At 42.0% G+C, this 21,048-nt stretch overlaps 1 protein-coding gene across 3 annotated transcripts in view; it reads left to right on the plus strand.

Moving 5' to 3' along the window:
* The window catches only part of efemp1 (EGF containing fibulin extracellular matrix protein 1), a 61,862-nt gene that overhangs the window by 18,420 nt on the left and 22,394 nt on the right, over window positions 1-21,048 (plus strand). For all 3 annotated transcript variants that reach the window (XM_079439569.1, XM_079439571.1, XM_079439570.1), the window contains exons 6-9: window positions 7,105-7,227; window positions 9,993-10,112; window positions 15,622-15,741; window positions 20,452-20,571. In XM_079439569.1, the coding sequence (XP_079295695.1) occupies window positions 7,105-7,227; window positions 9,993-10,112; window positions 15,622-15,741; window positions 20,452-20,571 (483 nt within the window). The remainder of the gene's footprint in view (window positions 1-7,104; window positions 7,228-9,992; window positions 10,113-15,621; window positions 15,742-20,451; window positions 20,572-21,048) is intronic.

Raw genomic sequence — 21,048 nt, forward strand, 5'->3', positions numbered from 1 at the left:
ACGAAAATGGGTAAATAAACAAATAGTCCTACACCCCCCAGCTAGTTTACAGGATGGATTGATCCAGCGGAACAAAATGACGGCAACTGCCGCCAGCCGGTCCTTTATGAGCACGGACCACCACCAGAAGACAGCGCAGCGCCCAATCTCCGCACGTAGGTAACTTAAACTCAAAGAAAATAAATGTTAACACAATATACCATCGATAACTAGAAAGTGTGCACCCAAACTAGTCACCTCTGGTCAGAAATGAATACAAATTGAAAATAAACCCGTAAAGATGAACCAAATCGGTGTCTGTCGTCATTATGAAATGTAAATTAGGTGATCTGTAACCAAAGTTAAATCCCATACTAATAAGCAAGTTAAATTAACAAGTACACAACCAAAAAGAGAACAAGTGTTATACATATATACATGTGCATGGATGCGTGTCAAATACCAGTTTACTGTGTGGCTGCTCCATCGGCCATCACACTCCCCCCCTCTTCAGGAACCTCGCTGACACAGCGGGAAAGGAAGTCGGCAGTAGCATTGGCCTTCCCTGGAACATACCGGACCACAAATCGAAAGGGCTGCATAGCCAAGTACCATCGAGTGATTCGGCTATTGGTGTCCTTCATCCTCTCCAACCATTGTAGGGCCTTATGGTCCGTTTCCACAATGAACTCTCTCCCCAATAAATAATACTTTAGGGAGTCTAGAGCCCACTTCACAGCCAAGCATTCCTTTTCGATTGTGGAGTAGCGGACCTCTCTAGGGAAGAGTTTTCGGCTGATGCATGCCACAAGTCGTTGTTCACGGGGTGACCCCTGCAACAACACTGCTCCAATCCCTCGTTCAGAAGCATCTGTTTGCACAATAAACGGCCGATTAAAGTCAGGATTATGCAAAATTGGGTCCTTACTCAGGGCATTCTGGATGTCATGGAAAGCAGACTTTGCTTGCTCGGTCCACTGAAGTTGATTAGGAGATCTTGAACCCACCATGTCCGTTAAGGCTGCTGCTCTGCCTGAGAAATTGGGAATGAATCGGTTATAAAAACCTGCCATTCCAAGAAATGACCTTAATTCTTTACGTGTTTGAGGTGGAGGACACTGTTGAATAACTTGGACCTTCTTCATCTGGGGTCTAACCACCCCTTTACCAATGATATAGCCCAGATATTCAATTTCAGTTCGAGCCACAGCACACTTAAGCGGGTTGATGGTGAGACCAGCTTGTTGGAGTCGCTGCAGTACTTCTTGTAGATGTTGCAGGTGCTGTTGCCAAGTATCACTGTAGATAACAATGTCATCCAAATAAGCAGCCGCGAAAGACAAACCATGCAAGATCTGGTCTATGAGCCTCTGAAATGTAGCTGGAGCCCTGTGCAGGCCAAAAGGAAGGACCCTAAAATGAAATAGCCCCCACGGAGTCCTAAAGGCAGTCAACTCTCTTGACTGAAGAGTGAGAGGAATTTGCCAGTAGCCTTTGGCTAGGTCGATGGTGGTCAGATATTTACTTTGACCCACGCGGTCAATCAGGTCACTAATACGGGGAGTCGGGTAAGAATCAAACTTCGAAACAGAATTAAGGTAACGAAAGTCAATGCAAAACCTTAAGGTTCCATCTGTTTTAGGAACTAAAACCACGGGATGGCACCACTCACTCTTAGATGGTTCAATGATTTTCAATGTCAGCATCAGATCAATCTCTTTCCTCAAGGAGGCCTGTAAACGCTCAGGTATTCGATAACTCATCCTTTTAACAACAGCATCACTTTTCAACACAATCTCATGTTCAACCAGTGTAGTAGCTCCTGGGTACTCTGAAAAAATATCAGGATGGCATAGTGCTCTCACCTGTGCCTGACGATCCTTTGGCAAATGATTCAAATCCACACATGCAGAAATGGGCTGAGGCAAATATTGTTCCTCCAGTTCCTCTTCCTCTGCCACCTGTTGAATCATCAGGGCTTGTTTAATTTAAGCAAATTAATATGCAATACTTTACTACGCCGCTCTAGGCCTGGCATTGCAATTTCATAAGTGGTGGGTCCAAGATTCCGCTTGATCTCATATGGACCATGCCATTTCGCCAACAGTTTGCTTTCTTGGCTTTGTAACATCACCAACACTTTCTGGCCCGGGCTAAAGCTCCTTTCACCAGCCGACCGATCGTACCATGACTTCTGGTATCTCTGTGCTTCAGCCATGTGAGTTTGAGCAAGGGTTGTCATTGCCTCCAACCGCTCCCTCATCTGCAAAACATAAGAGATTACATTTACAGAGTCCTCACTCCCAGAGTTTCCATCCCAAAGTTCTCGAAGCAGGGTCAAAGGACCTCTCACATCACGTCCATATAATAACTCAAAAGGAGAGAACCCCGTCGAGGCCTGCGGGACCTCCCTGTAAGCAAACAGGAGATAAGGCAACCACTGATCCCAATCCTTGCCCGACCCACTGATAAACTTGCGAAGCATTTGCTTAAATGTTTGATTAAACCGCTCTGTGAGACCATCAGTTTGTGGGTGATATGGAGTTGTCCGCAAGCTCTCAATACCAGAAGCTTATACACCTGCTTTAAAAGAGTGGACATAAAATTAGTGCCTTGGTCTGTAAGAATCTGGCAGGGGAACCCAACTCTAGAAAAGAGCTGTATAAGACATGTTGCTACGTACTTGGCTTTAATGGACTTCATTGGAAACACTTCGGGATATCTAGTTGCATAATCAGTTATGACCAGCATAAATCGATTTCCAGCTCGACTCCTTTCCACAGGTCCAATAACATCCATGCCCAATCTCACAAATGGTGTACCAATGACAGGTAGAGGTTGTAGTGGTGCTTTGGCAGGGCTTTTCAGGGAGACTTTCTGACACTCAGGGCAACTCTTGCAGTATTGAGTCACATCTTTCTTTAATCCAGGCCAATAAAAGTGTCTTTTTATTCGAGCTATGGTCTTACATCTCCCTAGGTGGCCAGCCCAGGGGATCGAGTGGCTCAACTCACTTTCCTTCCTACTTACCACCTGCAATTCTCTCCTTCAATTACCTCCAGCTTTCCCCTGTGTCTCTAACATCCTCTATCATGTGTCTACTCATCCAGCGAATCCACAATCTCCCTCTCTATCTGCAAAGACAGTAAACCTCTTCATTCTCCAGTATTGCATTGCTCAATTACTGCTTACCCATTGCTACTCTCTGTTAATAAAATCACTGTGTGTATTGCCTGCTAATCCTGTCTCTGAGTATGGTATTTCCATAACAGTAGACCAGTACAAACACCACCACATTATTTCCACAAACCCGTTTCAGGAGATTGTTGATTCACTGCGGCGGGCCTTCGCATCCATAACATCGATCACCACATCAGTCACTCCTTCAGCACCTGTTTGTGTGGTTAGTCCCATGGCCAACCTGGCGCCCTACTCTAGCTAGGAGGAGGGTTGCAATAGATTTTTCTCTACAGTGCTCACTGGCCTCAAGATGCAGTTGCACCAATTTCCCATGGAGAAATCCAAGATCTCCTTCGTAATGACTCTGTTTTCAAGGTGAGCACTGCAGCGCGTGGAAACCATTTGGAACCAGGATGGCCCAGGCATTCAGTAGCTTTGTAGCTCATTTTTGAGAAGTGTTTGGAAGACCACTTGGTGATTCATCTGTGGGTGATCAATTGTATCACTTAAATGAGCTAAAATGTCAATAACAGATTATACGTTTTGTTTTTTCGCACTCTGGACGCCACTAGTATGTGGAATGAGTGCTTGCTCCTCACCTCCCTACTGAGAGGGTTTGGAACCCAAGTTGCAGCTGTATCTCACTGCCTACAATGATTCCATCTGTCTGGAATACTTCATTCAACTCTCCATCCATGTTTCTCACAATATGCAGACCTGTATGGAGGACCAATAGGGCCAACGGTCTTCTTCCTACCATCAACAGCCAAAGTATGCCAGCTCTCCAAAACCAGGTACGGAGCCCATGGTTGTGCACAATTCTCACTGCCCAGGGACTTTGTACTGCAGAGTACAAGGGCATATAATCTCTTTATGCCCTGCCCATCCTCCTCGACCTGTGGTGAGTTGCATTCATACTCCTAGTTCTCATGCATCTCCACTCACTACTTAAGTCACCCTTATTGCTTGTGATGTCTCACTTTCAGTACTTGCCTTCCTCATTCTGCCATCAACTCCAGATCAAAAGAAGACCCATCGAAGTCAAGTCCAGTCAGCAACAGGAAGACCACTCAGCTGGACCCATCTAGCTTGGCCAACTCTATCAAGAATCTCTGGATTTTCTGGTTCTGGAGGAATCCACCACTGGTATCATCCTGGGGCATTCATAGTTAAATAAACACAACCCAGCGCTATCCTGGAAAATAGTAGAAGTCTTGAAGTGGGGCGAAGGCTGTTACCCTGAATGTTTCCCTCTCCTTCCACATATTCATAAGTGATCTATGAAAGTTCTCCAGGTTACTCTGTGTCCATCAAGAGTCCGGTAAATCAACAATCAGTGGATATACCTCCCTACTACGCCCCCTTCAGTGACATATTATCTAAGAGAGCTTCCCAACTGCCTGCCCACAGGCCATGGGGCAGTGCCATAGACCTATTTCTGGGTGAACCAGTGCTTCGTAGCAAGATCTATCCATTATCCATCCCAACCCAGATAAGCCCTTCTTTGTTGAAGGGCAGAAAGTGTGGCTCTCGACGAGTGACATCAGGCTGTGTTTATGTCTCCCGACGCTGTGGTGGCCTCTTGAAATATCTAGTGAACTAGGAAGGATATGGTCCTGAAGAAAGATCCTAGGTCCCCAGATATGATATCCTTGATCCTGATCTCCTTACTACTTCCATGTGTCCCACCCTGACTGTCCTGAACCCAGGAACAGAGGTCGGCCACAACAACATTGGAGTCCTTGGCCCTCAGGAACGGGCCATGGAGGGGGGTGCTGTCACGGTGTCACCAGGCTCCACCGTCACTCCCTCACCCAGTTCACAGTTACCTGAATACTGGTCACCAGCATCTCATCAGCACCCTCATCAGCTCCTGTATAAAAGCACACAGTTCTCCCAAGCTCATTGATTGGTCTACCAGTTGCTGTACGGACCACTTACCTGCAGACTTACCTTGTGTGATTCTCTCCTGCAATTACTTACAGTATTCTCCCTGTGTCTCCAATGTCCTCCATCGTATATCTATTCATCCAAGTCTTCATCCTGGATGACTGTGTACACTCCAGCAAATCCACAATCTCCCTCTCTATCTGCAAAAACGGTAAACCTCTTCATTCGCCAATATTGCATTGCTTCATTTATACTTAACATTTCTACTCACCCATTTTCTCAGTTAATAAAATCAGAGGTTGCAGAGAAGCTGCATCTTAAGTGCCATTTATTGTTGATGCATTTAAACAAACTGTTTAATGCAGCTCAGAGGTGGCATGAATGTATTTACATTGCAGTTACAATTGAATACATGTTATAAGATGTTTAATGTTTTAAATATGTATTTCTGAATACATAGATTTTGACCTTGCACGACTTTTATGCCAACACCAGACCAGCTTCTTGCTGTTAAGCTATAGCTAATTAGGCTGGTTGCATTCAGATTCAGATTTGGATTACTCACAAAATAGATCAGATAATGTACATTAAGTTCAGTTTGCTGTCATATCAGTGGTAAGTTATGTACAAACACATAAGTACAAATAGCATGAAAATGACCCAAACAAGATTAAATGGATGGAAATTTCAGGTGATTTTCCCTTCAGATTCACAGTTGTCCTGACCGAGTTGATTGGGTGGGTGGCGTTCCAAGAGTGTTGATGTCACGTATAACAGCATTGAGATTAGGGATGTCAATAATTGATTGTTGATCAATAGATTGCTTTTAATCATTTAATAATTATCAATGTCATCTGTTCCTCTTTGTAATTGCCAAATTGTTCTCACCTGTTTCTTGAAAATATAAAAATACTGTAATTACTCACCCTCAAGGTGTTCCAACCCTTTATGAATTTCTTTCTTCTGTTGGACACAAAAGAACATTTTTAAAAAATTTCCATAACCAAACAGTTGATGGTCCCCATTGATTGCTATAGTATTTTTTCCCAAACTATAGAAGTCATTGGGGACCAGTACCTGTTTGGTTACCCACATTCTTCAAAATATCTTTAACACAAGAGTGTGAGAGAACGTTTCAGTTTACAGACTTAACCATGGTTCCCTGAGAGGGGAACGAGACTTTATGGGGAATGCTTTTACATGATTGTGTCTGAAGCATGTGTGTGTGAGAGAGAGGGAATGAGAGAGAGAGAGAAACAGGATCACAGTGGAGTCAGCTGTCTTAATCGCGGTTGTTACCCTTTCGGGCTTGAACTGATGGTAAAACTAAGGTTCGGCCAATCACAACGCACTGTGCCAGTTGGCCAATCAGAGCAGACTGCGCTTGTTGGAAGGAGGGACTTTGTAGAAAACGACGCGTTTGAGAGAGGTGGGCCATAGAGGACCTACAATAATGTACAGTAATTTAAAAATAATGTGTTTTTTAAACATTAAAGCATGTCAACATATTCTGTTACACCAAATACACAAAATAATGATCTTTAAAAAAGCATCACATGACCCCTTTAAGGGCCCTGACAGGGCACAGTAAGTTAAGCCTCTCTTGGTCTGCAAACACACCAGGAGAAGGATGGAAGGCCTGCAGAATCGTAGACCATGCTGTATTCAATGGTACCTTAGGCATGTATCCAAGTCCAAGCTATAGAGTTTATGATGGTCTCTGCCACCTCAGCCTAGAGACCAGAGTTCAGGAGCTGATCCCCCTTAGAGGCCAGACCTACAGTTTCCACATCTCTGGCAGGGGGTCATATATTGTGCCCACGGCTTGGAATAGAAGCTCTCTCTGGATGGGGATCTCTCACAAAGGACTATTCAGATTTAACCAGATTCAGTAAATCTGGTTAAATCGAGCAGTCTGTAACTACACTTTGGGCTACGGGTTCCATGTGTAGGGATTACCAATTGATTGTTCCTCTTTTTGTGTTAATTAACTTCATGATGCTTATCAATGGTCCATGCATTGATCAGTCTGTGTGATTGTGTATGTTTTGGCAGATGTAGATGAATGCTCTCAAGGCCTACACACCTGCAATGCAGACCAGATCTGCTACAACACAAGAGGTTCCTACACCTGTCAGTGTCATCCTGGATACCAGAAACATGGAGAACAGTGTGTGGGTAAGTTCACACTGAACTCTAGTCATCAAAGCAGCCTGCTGAATAATTATAATCCTATAATAAGTATATATAATCATGCTGGTAAGTGCTGCTTAGCACTATTTTCAGAATGGGAATCAGCTTTATTCGCCAAGTGTGCGCAAACACACAAGGAATTTGTTGTGCTTTTTAAGAAGCTCTTGGTACATACATGCATACATACATACATACATATCTGACATGAGAACAGAAACATTTAAGTAAGACTTAACAATAATAATAATAATAATAATAATGTATAAGAATCTGGAACAGAAGATTTATGTACAGATTTGTGCCTCATACAGATGTTTAGAAAAATATGCATATATATTTACAAAATACTAGGGAGAGAGCCAATAATTAGAGATGGGGAATTAATTACAGGCATGAATTACAGGACACAGGTAATAATTCCTGTGTTAGTTGTTTAGGCTGGAGATGGCATGGGGGAAAAAACAGTTTTTATGCCTAGATGTTCTAGTGCACAGAGATCTGTAAGGCTGGGCAGGTGGACACCAATGATCCTTTCTGCTGACCTAACAGTCCGCTGGAGTCTTCTTATATCTGATTTGTTGGCTGACCCAAACCATACAGTTATAGAAGAGCACAGGAACAACTCTATAACAGCAGAGTAGAACTGTGTCATGTGCGCCTGTGGCAGGTTGAACGTTTTCAGTTGATGAAGAAAGTACAATCTCTGCTGAGCCTTTTTCACGATGGAGTCGATGTGAGTATCCCACTTCAGGTCCTGGGAGATGGTGGCACCCAGGAACCTGAATGACTCCACTGCAGTCACAGTGCTGTTCATGATGGTGAGTGGGTGGGAGAGCGGGGGGGGGGGGGGTTCCTGAAGTTCACTATCATCTCTACACTTTTTGAGCGTGTTGAGCTCCAGGTTGTTGTGACTGCACCAGACAGCTAGCTGATCAACCTCCTGTCTGTAAGCAGACTCGTCACCGCCCTGAATGAGGCCGATGACTGTAGTGTCATCTGAAAACTTCAGAAGTTTGACAGAGGGGTCTTTAGAGGTGCAGTCGTTCCTGTAGAGGGAGAAGAGCAGTGGGGAGAGAACGCAGCCTTGAGGAGCACCAGTGCTGATGGTGCAGGTGTTGGATGTGAGTTTTCCCAGCCTCACTAGCTGCTGCCTGTCTGTCAGGAAGCTGGTGATCCACTGACAGATGGAGGTGGGGACAGAGAGCTTTGTCAGTTTATTCTGAAGGGTGTCCGGGATGATGGTGTTGAAGGCGGAGCTGAAGTCCACAAACAGGATCCTTGCATAAGTCCCTGGTTTGTCCAGATGTTGGAGGATGAAGTGCAGTCCCATGTTGACTGCATCATCCACAGACCTGTTTGCTCGGTAAGCAAACTGCAGGGGGTCCAGCAAGGGACCAGTAAAGTCCTTCAGGTGAGCCAACACAGCCTCTCAAATGACTTCATCACCACAGACATTAAAGCAACAGGACTGTAGTTATTAAGTCCTGTGATTTTTGGGTTGTTCTAGAAAACAAAACTTATCTGGTGAAACACTGGTCAGCCTGTGTGATCTGTCGAGTCATTGTGTGTGGTTGCTGATTAAGCTAGAGGGTCAACAGGTTTCAGTTGAACTGGTCTAGAGGGAACTCTAGGTGGGAGGGGCCTTCTCTAGGTCTATTATGTCATTAGCAAAAAATATAAATACTTTTTTTTCTTATAAAAAAAACACATATTGTTTGTAAATAATATGCTTATAATAGTGAAATAAATAAAGATGATAATTGGCTTTAAATCTAAATAATCTCAGTGAGGCATGGAAATTAAAATTATTGGTCAAAACTGAAAAGCTGAATTTTTCTTAAATAATAAACACATTTACTAGATATTTTTCTTACCCGTAATTAATACAGTAAGTGTTGGGTAACAAAAGTTCTCAGCATTTCTGTCATGCTTGCCCAGCATATGACGAAGCCCTCATTGCATTCAAAATAAACGTTCTCATTTGCATTTGTGACCCTGGACCACAAAACCAGTCATAAGTAGCACAGGTATATTTGTAGCAAAAGCCAAAAATACATTGTATGGTTCAAAATTATCAATTTTTCTTTTATGCCAAAATTAATTTGAATATTAAGTAAAGATCATGTTCCATGAAGATATTTTGTAACTTTCCTACCATAATATATCAAAACTTAATTTTTGATTATTAATATGCATTGCTAGATTTTCTCAATATTTAGGTTTTTCTGCACCCTCAGATTCCATATTTTCAAATAGTTGCGTCTCAGACAAATATTGTCTTATCCTAACAAACCATACACCAATCTTATTTATTCAGCTTTCAGATGATGTATAAATCTCATAAAGAAAGACCCTAATGACTGGTTTTGTGGTCCATGGTCACATTTATGCATTTAGCAGACACTTTTATCCAAAGCAACTTACAAAAGCAATGTCAGGTTTATTAGACAGCTTTTCTGTGTATCGCTTAGACTCTAAATTAAGTAAGGGAGTAGGTAAGTAAGAAAGTCAACTTAATTAGGTTCTCGGTCTGAGGTCTCCCCGCCCCCCTTCAATTCCCTGAACTCCCTACAATGATTTTATTTAATAAAATCTGAAACACATTAATACGTGTCTCCACTACATTAGACTTGGTCAATTAAGGGAATAATCTTAATCTGTGAAAAAAAAGGTTTTTCTATTACTGTGTAAATGTGTTAAGAATACTATATTAAATTATTCAGGCATTGTATGTGTGAACCTCTTTGCAGATAAAAATGAGTGTATGCTATCACACTACTGCATGCACAGATGTGTGAACACTGCTGGCTCTTATTACTGTGAGTGTAAAGATGGTTACCAGCTCGCCAGCAACAACCACAGCTGTGTAGGTGAGTCAAAGACCTAACCTTCCTTTCTATCTGCATAGCTTTGCTCAAGAATGTGTGTGTTCAATGGAATTCAAAATATCCTTCAGTATCTCTCTAAACATCTGTTTTGCATTTGCTCTCACCCTCTGGTGGTCTAGGCCTGTACATAGCAACATATACTGCATTTTTAATTTACATCTCTCTCTTTGTAAACAGAATATCACATTGAGACAATTAATAAAAAAAATTGCAAGGTGTTGAAGGGGATTGTTTGAGTTAACAACCACAAAAATTTTTTGAAACATATCATAGGGTGGACAGGAGTAAGAGGAGCTTCAAATTAAAGGTGAATCTGTTAGCAAAACATATTTCAAAAGGAGAGAGACCAGTTGGAATTGATCCCAGGGTTTAGCAAAACCGGCAAATGCAGTGCCAACCCTCTATGTTGATGTAAGGGGTCTTTCAAATGTGTAGTTTGCAACTCCACATTGTTCAGCTGTTTTGAGGATAGTAAGGGATGTGAAACTTTAGCCTAATACCTAACTTCTGAATCAAAGCTTGAAGATCTTTGCCAATAAAATATTATCAACAACATGATAAGGAATTCCTCAGCGAGGAAAGGTTTCCTGCAAAAGTACACATGCACTCATTGGAAATTGAGGAACATACTGATAAGAATGGCTCTTCGGACCAGTACAAGCACACCAAATATGTTTCCAAGTTTCTGTAGGTCTGTCTGCAGGGAAGGATTTTAGTAAGCCTCATGATGAACAGAAGAATGTTTCTTTTACTGGCAGCTCAACTGATGCATGTGAGTTGTGATGCAACTATAACTAAAAGATGGAAATTAGAAGTACGCTCAAGAATGACTGCATATTTACAGCATATGTGGATATCCACTTCTATTTAAAAATACAATCATTTCAGTAATTCAAATTTCAACCATTTCAATTTCTCTTCTTTCATCTTCTTTCATCCGTTTGTAGTAGTGTCCCTTTATTTTCCAAAATGACAGTGCTTTTGAGCTCAAAGCAGGGTCCATACAGAAATAGTTTAGTGAGTTGGATTAACTTTACTAGCCTGCACACCCATACCCAGCATTAGTGCCTGGCCTCATGCTAATACTGCTTTGATTTAGAAACACTGGCTTCAGTGCTACGGTTTGAGTATCATACCTCAGCTTGTGATGTTCCTAATCTGTAAACTGCTTTGCATAAACTATAGAAGAGATCAAATCTTTAAACTGAGAAATTTAAAAATTTTATGCACAAAATGAGCTCATTTCAAATTTGTTGCCTGCTACAGGTCTCAAAAAGTTGGCACGGGGGCAACAAAGGGCTGAAAAAGCAAGAAATTTTGAAAAGATTCAGCTGGGAGAATATCTAGCAACTAATAAAGTTAATTGACATCAGGTCTGTAACATGATTATCTACAAAAGGGATGTCTTAGCGAGGCAGAGTCTTTCAGAAATAAAGATGGGCAGAGGCTCTCCAATCTGTGGAGTGCCTGCTACAGGTCTCAAAATAGTTGGGACGGGGGCATGTTTACCATGGTGTAGCATCTCCTCTTCTTTTCAAAACAATTTGAAGACGTCTGGGCATCGAGGTTATGAGTTTTTTGAGTTTTGGTGTTGGAATTTGGTCCCATTCTTGCCTGATACAGGTTTCTAGCTGCTGAAGAGTTCGTGGTATTCTTTGACGTATTTTTCGTTTAACGATGTGCCAAATGTTCTCTATGGGTGAAAGATCTGGACTGAAGGCAGGCCAATTCAGCACCCGGACTCTTCTACTACGAAGCCATGCTGTTGTAATAGCTGCAGTATGTGGTTTTACATTGTCCTGCTGAAATACACAAGGCCTTTTCTGAAACAGACGTCGTCTGGAGGGGAGCATATGTTGCCCTAAAACCTTTATATACCTTTCAGCATTCATAGTGCCTTCCAAAACATGCAAGCTGCCCATACCGTATGCACTTATGCACCCCATACCATCAGAGATGCTGGCTTTTGAACTGAACGCTGATAACACACTGGAAGGTCTCCCTCCTTTTCAGGCCAGGGAGGACACGGCGTCCGTGATCTCCAACAAGATTGTCAAATTTGGACTCGTCTGGCCGTAGAATACTTTTCCACTTTGAAACAGTCCATTTTAAATGAGCCTTGTCCCACAGGACACGACGGGGCTTCTGGACCATGTTCACATATGGCTTCCTTTGTGCATGATAGAGCTTTAGTTGGCATCTTCTGATGACACGGCGGATTGTGTTTACCGACAGTGGTTTTTGGAAGTATTCCTGGGCCCATTTAGTAATGTCAATGACAGAAGCATGCTGATGAATGATGCAGTGTCATCTGAGGGCCCGAAGACCACAGGCGTCCAACAAATTCTTCTCAATTCTTCTTCAAAAGATTTCTCCAGTTTCTCTGAATCTTTTGAAGATGTTATGCACTGTAGTTGATGAGACTTGCAATTTGAGGAATGTTGTTTTTAAAGTATTCCACAATCTTTTTACACACTCTTTCACAGATTGGAGAGCCTCTGCCCATCTTTACTTCTGAGAGACTCTGCCTCTCTAAGACATCCCTTTTATAGCTAATCATGTTACAGACCTGATGTCTATTAACTTAATTAGTTGCTAGATGTTCTCCCAGCTGAATCTTTTCAAAATTTCTTGCTTTTTCAGCCCTTTGTTTCAACTTTTTTGAGACCTATAGCAGGCATCAAATTTTAAATGAGCTCATTTAGTGGATAAAAGTGTAAAACTTCTCTGTTTAAACATTGGTTATATTCTCTGTGCGACTTTCCTGCCCTATCTTTAACATAGCAAAACAAGAACTTGCACAGGACAACAAGTTTCATTGATTAATTCCATGTACCTGTGTTTCCCTGATTGTCCTGTGTTTATAAGCCCCAGTCCGTTCAGTTAGTGTTTGTTGGGTCTACTTGTTTCTACAGGTGTTTGTTCAAGCTCCTGTTGTGATTATTCCCAGTGTTTCCTTGATTAAAGACTGTTAAACGTTTCCTCGTGCCTTCAACGTGTTCCGTGAACAGTGTAACGTGACAGAAGACCCGACCGAATACAGTTACCTCCGTGTGTCTACCCTCCGTTTTTGTTTCCCGTTTTCTCTCAGTGTTTATGTTTCTGTTGTGTGTTCCTGTATGGATGCACTTCTTCGGCTCGAATTCCTCCTCCTCTCGAGGACGACACTAGACTATTTCTGCTCCTAACTAACACCACCAGCTACCCGGACAATGTGCTCTGTGCATTCTACGACACCAGTTTAAACATTGCATGCAGAGCGCCGTTGTCCGAAGATGATCCTCGCAAGGACTTCGTCACCTTTGTGAAGTGGAAACTGATGAGACACGGATCCCCATTCACCATCAGTTCTTAGGGGGATCTAACCAGTGCCACTCCGGACCCAGTGCCCAGCCCACCATCTCCCCACAAGCCATCACCGCACGGAATGACAGAGCCATGGATTGCCGCGGAGCCGGAGCTGCTAGTGACCTCAGTCCAGGTGTGTGAGCTGGCAACAACGCCCGCCTCGAGGGAGAATTCCGCGGACAGGGAGAGTGCGGAGAGGAGCTCCGCCCACTGCTCCACGGCTGAGGGTGAGCTGAGTATGGCACGGCGACTGTGCCACACTGAAGAGGAGAGGGCTCCTGTTCCAGAGTTAAGCCCAGAGAGGGCTCCAGTTCCAGAGTTAAGCCCAGTGAGGGCTCCCGTGCCAGAGTTAAGCCCAGAGAGGGCTCTCATTCCAGAGTTAAGCCCTGAGAGGGCTTTCGTTCCTGAGTTCAGGCCTGAAAGCCCAGAGGCTCACAAATACCCGCCCTCCCACCTGTTCCTGCCTCCTCCTCCACTGTCGTCTGGCAGCCCCTCTGCTCGCCCTCAGCCCACCATTTATTCGGTGTGAGCTTCCGTGGACTGCCATCCTCCAGCGTCGCCGTGGTCGGAGTATCCCTTGACTCCGCCTCCAGCCTCTAAGCTCCGGACTCCGCCTCGGCTCATTGACCCGTCGGCTCCACCATGGCTCCTAGCTCCCTCCTCTCTGCCGTGGCCCATCTGTCCACTGGCTCCGCCGGGCTCCCTCGTTCCTCCGGCTCCACCTTGGTCTGTCATTGGCTATCCTGCGCCTCTGGACTCTACTCCTCCAGCTGTGCCTTGTCCTTCTGGCTCCGTCAGGCTCCTCCATCCCTTCGGCTCCTCCTCACTTCTCTGTTGCTCCGGCTCCACCGTGGCCATCTGGATCCCAGTCTCCACCTCGGTCGCCGGCACCATCTGCTCCGCCTTGGTCCCCCAGATCCTTCCCATCGCCCTGGCTCATCGGCTCTCTGTCTCCACCTCGGGCTCCTCCTCCACCTGCCCTGCCGCTGTTGGTCGGCCCCCTGGAGGGGGGCGCGAGGACTGGAATTGAGAACCGCTGAGTTAGTCTTTGACAGGTCTACTTGTATCTACGTGTGTTTGCTCAAGCTCCTGTTGTGATTATTCCCAGTATTTCCTTCATTAAAGACTGTTAAACATTTCCTAATGCCTCCGGCGTGTTCCGTGAACAGCGTAATGTGACAACTAGACACAGATTAACAAAGTCAGCGGCTATGGAAACAACACAAGATGGATCAAACACAAGTAAACTGTGCAACCCAACACGAACTGTGAAAATTCAGGAACAGTTCAATATACAATAGAATAAAATACAAGCTAATAGTTCTTGGACTATCACTCAGTATTAACTTTTTGTTTATTAAACTGTTTTATAAAATGTCACATTTGCAATCAGTAATCTGTCACGGTGCACACACGAGGATGAACACGAGACGAGGATGAAACTCAAAATAACAGTCTTTAATGAAGACATCAAGGCAGGGCAAGACAAGGCAAGGCTGACACAGACAGGAACACCGGGAGTAACGTGTAGACTAGACAAAATCTAACAGAACAGACAGGACTTAAATACAAGGGATAATAATAGATAATGAGACAAACACAGCTGGACAAGAATAAACTAATAATCACATTAAACAAGGACAGGAAACAAACCAAATATGGACACAAGAGGCGGGAACACATGACACACTACAGAGGACTGACATAATCAGGAAAAACTCTTGCTTGGATGATATTTCTTAACTATATTTTATGATATAAATATACTTTTGTTTGCCCCCATATATTGATTTTTGTTTGCATTTTGAAATGCACGTCATAGTGAAAGCATGCACTATAAAGGCATGTTTTTGTTTGGGTTTTGTAACGTGAATGACATCTTCCATAATCAGCTCACACATTAAAATAACAATTTTTGGAATTGTAGACAGTTGATATTGCACACCCCTACTTGATGCTTTGACTTGTTTTGGACCGTTTTTTGATGTTAGAGAAGAAGTATATGAACTGTCCATATAAATATTGTTACTATTAACTAACGTATGAAAACATTGTAAAAAGCAATATTATACGTGGAATTGTGCTGAACATAACTGATTAGATATATAATTGTATTCAGTAACTGTGTATGGATTTGTTTCAGATGTGGATGAGTGTGATCTGACTCAGCCATGCCAACATCAGTGTTTCAACCTCCTGGGCTCATATATCTGTCAGTGTGATCAGGGTTATAAACTCACGCCGGATTCAGTCTCTTGTGTTGGTAAGTGCTAATGCTGGATGTTCCTGTGCTTGTTTCGAGTGCACTTTCTACTTGGAAAGTGTATTAGTTTGTGCAGGTTCAGTGCTTAACATGTAATAATGACAGCTGTCAAAAGGGGTTCAAAACCCATTTGATTTTAAAATATTTTTTAATTTAATATTACAAAAATCTGAATGACATTCAGATTTTAAAGAAGTTGTTTCAGTAAAAAAAAAGATAAGTGAACACCAAGAGGGCACAACGACTAAATACAAACATGTAAAAATGGTCCTTGTGAAAAAAGTATTGTTTATTATTACCTTTATTTATATAGTGCTTTTAACAATACAGATTGTGTCAAAGCACTTAACAGTATCAAATTGGAGGATAGCGTGTCAGTAATGTATAATAATAAGATTAAACACTCAATTTTCAGTTAAAGACATTTCATTATTGAATTCAGTGATGTCATTGTCTAAGCTCAGTTTAGTTTATAGTACCTGTGAAATCAAATTGACGATAATCGCTAGAAATCAAGTGTCCCCAACTGAGCAAGCCAGAGGCGACAGTGGCAAGGAACCAAAACTCCCTCTGTGACAGAATGGAGAAAAAAACCTTGGGAGAAACCAGGCTCAGTCGGGGGGCCAGTTCTCCTCTGGCCAGGATATTATTATTTATTTATTGTTTAATTATTGATTGAATTAAAATTTTAAATGTATAAATGTATTATATTTCTATTTTTATATTGTTGCAATTTCTAACAATAATAGTATTATGTAGTTAGATATTTTATTATATTTTTAGTTATTTAGTTTTATTTTTAGTTTTATTGTATTTTTAGTCGTGGTCTTCACTGGGGATATGTCCCCAGGGCTAATCCAGGTGTCCGGCCTCCGCCGACGATCAAGGCCGCAGACATCATCTCCCGGCGCTGATCCACCATCTGATCCGGACATGGACTGAGAAACAGAATAAGAAAGAAACAGACAAATATTAGCGTAGATGCCATTCTTCTTACAATGTAAAGAGTACATCGTGTGTTATGAGGAGTGTTCCCAGTTCATCTAATTAATGCTGCCTAACAATCCTTTAACGGATTTGAATAATAGAAGCGTATTAGTGTGTTATGTGTAAAACCAGGTTAAACAAATGTGCCTTTAATCTAGATTTAAACTGACATTTAAATAACAGTGCGTCTGCCTCCCGAACAGTATTAGGTAGATTGTTCCAGAGTTTGGGTGCTAAATAGGGATCTGTTTGGATCTGCCGCCCGCAGTCGATTTTGATATTCTAGATATTATCAAACGGCCAGAGTTTTGAGAACGCAGCGGACGTGGAGGACTATAATGTGATAAGAGCTCGCTCAAGTACTGAGGAGCTAAGCCATTCAGGGCTTTATAAGTAATTAACAATTTTTTTTTTAATTAGCATTTCTGCATTTGACGTTGAGAGCATAGGTCGCAATTTAGATATATTTTTGAGGTGGAAAAATGCAGTTTTACAGATGCTAGAAACGTGGCTTTCAAATGAAAGATTGCTATCAAACAGCACACCTAGGTTCCTAACTGATGAAGAAGAATTGACAGAGCAGCCGTCGAGTGTTAGATAGTGTTCTAGGTTATTATATGTGGGGTTTTTAGGTCCGATAATTAACACCTCTGTTTTTTCAGAATTTAGCAGTAAGAAGTTACTCGTCATCCAGTTTTTTATATCGACTATGTATTCCATTTAGTTTCTCAATTTTGTGTTTCACCAGGCCGTGAAGAAATATAGAGCTGTGTATCATCAGCATAACAGTGAAAGCTAACACCATGTCTCCTGATAATATCTCCCAAGGGTAAAATGTAAAGCGTGAAAAGTAACGGCCCTAGTACTGAGCCTTGAGGTACTCCGTACTGCACTTGTGATCGATATGATACCTCTTCATTCACTGCTACGAACTGATGGCGGTCAGATAAGTATGATTTGAACCATGCTAAGGCACTTCCACTAATGCCAACAAAGTGTTCTAGTCTATTTAAAAGAACGTTGTGGTCGATAGTGTTGAACGCAGTGCTAAGATCCAGTAGAACTAATAAAGAGATACAACCATGATCAGATGATAGAAGCAGGTCATTTGTAACTCTAATGAGAGCAGTCTCAGTATTATGATACGGTCTAAATTCTGACTGGAATTCCTCACAGAAACCATTTTTCTCCAAGAACAAATATAATTATGAGGATACTACCTTTTCTAGTATCTTTGACAGAAAACGGAGATGTGAAGTGACATTCAGCCAAGTATGGTGACCCATACTCGGAATTCGTGCTCTGCATTTAACCCATCCAACGTGCACACACACAGCAGTGAACACACACACACCGTGAACATACACCCGGAGCAATGGGCAGCCATTTTATGCTGCAGCGCCCGGGGGTTCGGTGCCTTGCTCAAGGGCACCTCAGTCGTGGTATTGAGGGTGGAGAGAGCGCTGTACATTCACTCCCCCCACCTACAATTCCTGCCGGCCTGTAGACTCGAACCCGCAACCTTTGGATTACAAGTCCGACTCTCTAACCATTAGGCCACGACTTCCCCTAAGAGTTTCCTACAGGCAGACACACTGTTATTTAAATGTCAGTTTAAATCTAGATTAAAGGCACATTTGTTTAACCTGGTTTACACATAACACACTAATACGCTTCTATTAGGGGAAGATTTGAGATCGGTCTGTTATTAACTAGATCCTTGGGGTCATGTTGTGTTTTTTTAATGAGATGCTTAATAACAGCCAATTTGAAGGTTTTGGGGACATATCCTAATGACAGTGATGAATTAATAATAGACAAAAGAGGATCTATGACTTCTGGAAGTAGCTCTTTTAGTAGTTTAGATGGAACAGGGTCTTAACACACGTTGTTGGTTTAGATGATTTAACAAGTTTATACAATTCTTCCTCTCCTGTAGTAGAGAATGAGTGAAATTGTTCCTCAGGGGATCTATAGTGCACTATCTGATGCGATACTGTAGCTGACGGCTGCATGGTTACAATTGTATCTCTGATAGTATAGATCTTGGAAGTAAAGTAGTTCATAAAGTCATTACTGCTGTGCTCTTGGGAAATGCCAACACCTGTTGATGCTTTATGTTTTGTTAATTTAGTGACTGTATTGAATAAATACCGGGTTTTATGTTTGTTTTCTTCTAGAAGAGACGGAAAGTAATCAGATCTAGCAGTTTTTAATGCTTTTCTGTAGGATAGGGTATTTTTCCGCCAAGCTATACAAAATACCTATAGTTTTGTTTTCCTCCATCTGCGCTCCATTTTCCAGGCTGCTCTCTTTAGGGAGCGAGTGTGCTCATTATACCACGGAGTCAGACTGTTTTCTTTGAACTTCCTTAAGCGTAAAGGAGCAACTGTATCTAAAGTGCTAGAAAAGAGAGAGTCCATAGGTTCTGTTACATCATCAAGTTTTTCTGCGCTGTTGGATATGCTGAGGAATTGAGATAAATCAGGAAGATTACTTACAAAGCAGTCTTTTGTGGTAGAAGTGATGGTTCTACCATACTTGTAACAAGGAGTAGAATTTACAGTTTTAGCTATATGGAGTTTACAGAAGACTAGATAATGATCTGAGATATCATCACTTTGCTGAAGAATTTCAACACCACTAACATCAATTCCATGTGACAGTATTAAATCTAGAGTATGATTTCGACAATGAGTAGGTCCTGAAATGTGTTGTCTAACCCCAATAGAGTTCAGAATGTCTATGAATGCTGATTCATTATCGACATGGATATTAAAATCGCCAACAATTAAGACTTTATCTGCAGCCAGGTACTAACTCAGATAGAAAATCAACAAATTCTTTAGTAAAGTCTGCATGGTGCCCTGGTGGCCTGTATACAGTAGCCAGTACAAACATCACAGGGGATTTATCAATAACAAGTGTTTCTCTAGAAAATGTTATACGCAGCACCATAACTATTGTAATAAAGTGTTTGTGAATTCTTTGTTAGTTGTTTAATATCCCATGTTTCATTGCGCTCTTACGGAAAGAGCACATTCATTACTTGACTTGTGATTCATTTTTTAGATATATGTGATGTGTTTGGGTGTGTTATTTCACCTGCTACTAAACACTTAACATTACTGGTGCTCATTCACAAACATTCCAAATGTCACAAATCTGGTCTATGAACTTCCGTTCACTCACCACCAGAGGTCATCCGCTCACCACATGGACTCTTGCACTATATTACTGTTGCACTTCACCATCGGACTACAATTCCTATCATCCATTGCACTGATGCCACACAGCTGTCAGCAATCTCACATTGCTCTGATTACACAGCTGATCACACACTCTTTATAAGCCTTGGACTTCCTCTCTGTCATCGCCGAGTATTGTATAGCGTATATCACTCTCCTAGCTATAGCTAGTTTGACCCTGCCTGTGATTTGACTATGTTTATTAATAAAAGCTTGCACTTAGATCTGCTTGCCTCACGGCTCATTCGCCCTGTTACACCAAACATGAAACAAATTGAAATGCAGTTATTACATTTTGTGCATTTTCTTCTAAAATTCAATTGTTTGAGTTAAAAATTTGGATTGCCCTAAAAGTAATTCTTTATCACTAGCTAGATTATTTTCAGCCTAGTTTTAGACAAAGATGATGGATGTGTCTCAGTGTGGTTTAATTGTCACTGTTTGTTGAGTTTGTGTTGTTCTGCTTTGTGTTTAGACATCGATGAGTGCGCATTCTCCAGCTACATGTGCCAGTATGTGTGTATTAACAACCCGGGTGGATATTCCTGCATCTGCCCAGAGGGATATCAGCTGCAGAGAACAAGAATGTGTCAAGGTATCAGCCTCCTCCTTCATAAAATATAACACTCGTCATTGCCTGGCCTCCTTTCTATCCATCCACACCCAGATATTTCACAACAGAGCAAGATGGGCCAGGAATTCCCAACCACTTGCTAACGGAAACAATGCAAAGCTCAAATAGGTTACACGTTATTTTAAGGTGTCCTGGTTACAACGTAATTATACATTTAAGCACTGAGTAAAATTAATTAAGAGCATTAATTATGGATAATTTATTGTTATTACTAAAGCACATGTAACAAGAATACTTTAAAAATACTGTTACCTTCCTACTTGAAACAAAAAGGCTGTTTATCTGTTGTGAACACAGGGAAAGATGTTAGAGGAAGTTGTGTATCTTGCCAATTGAATTTCCAGTAGCAATATTACTTCTGTAATTTGACATACTTCCAACTGAAATGGGATATTCAACATGAAAAACTTTGTGTGCTTTTTGCCTGGAGCGTGGATC

Source organism: Barbus barbus, assembly GCF_936440315.1.
Source record: "Barbus barbus genome assembly, chromosome: 18".
Lineage (NCBI taxonomy): Eukaryota > Metazoa > Chordata > Actinopteri > Cypriniformes > Cyprinidae > Barbus > Barbus barbus.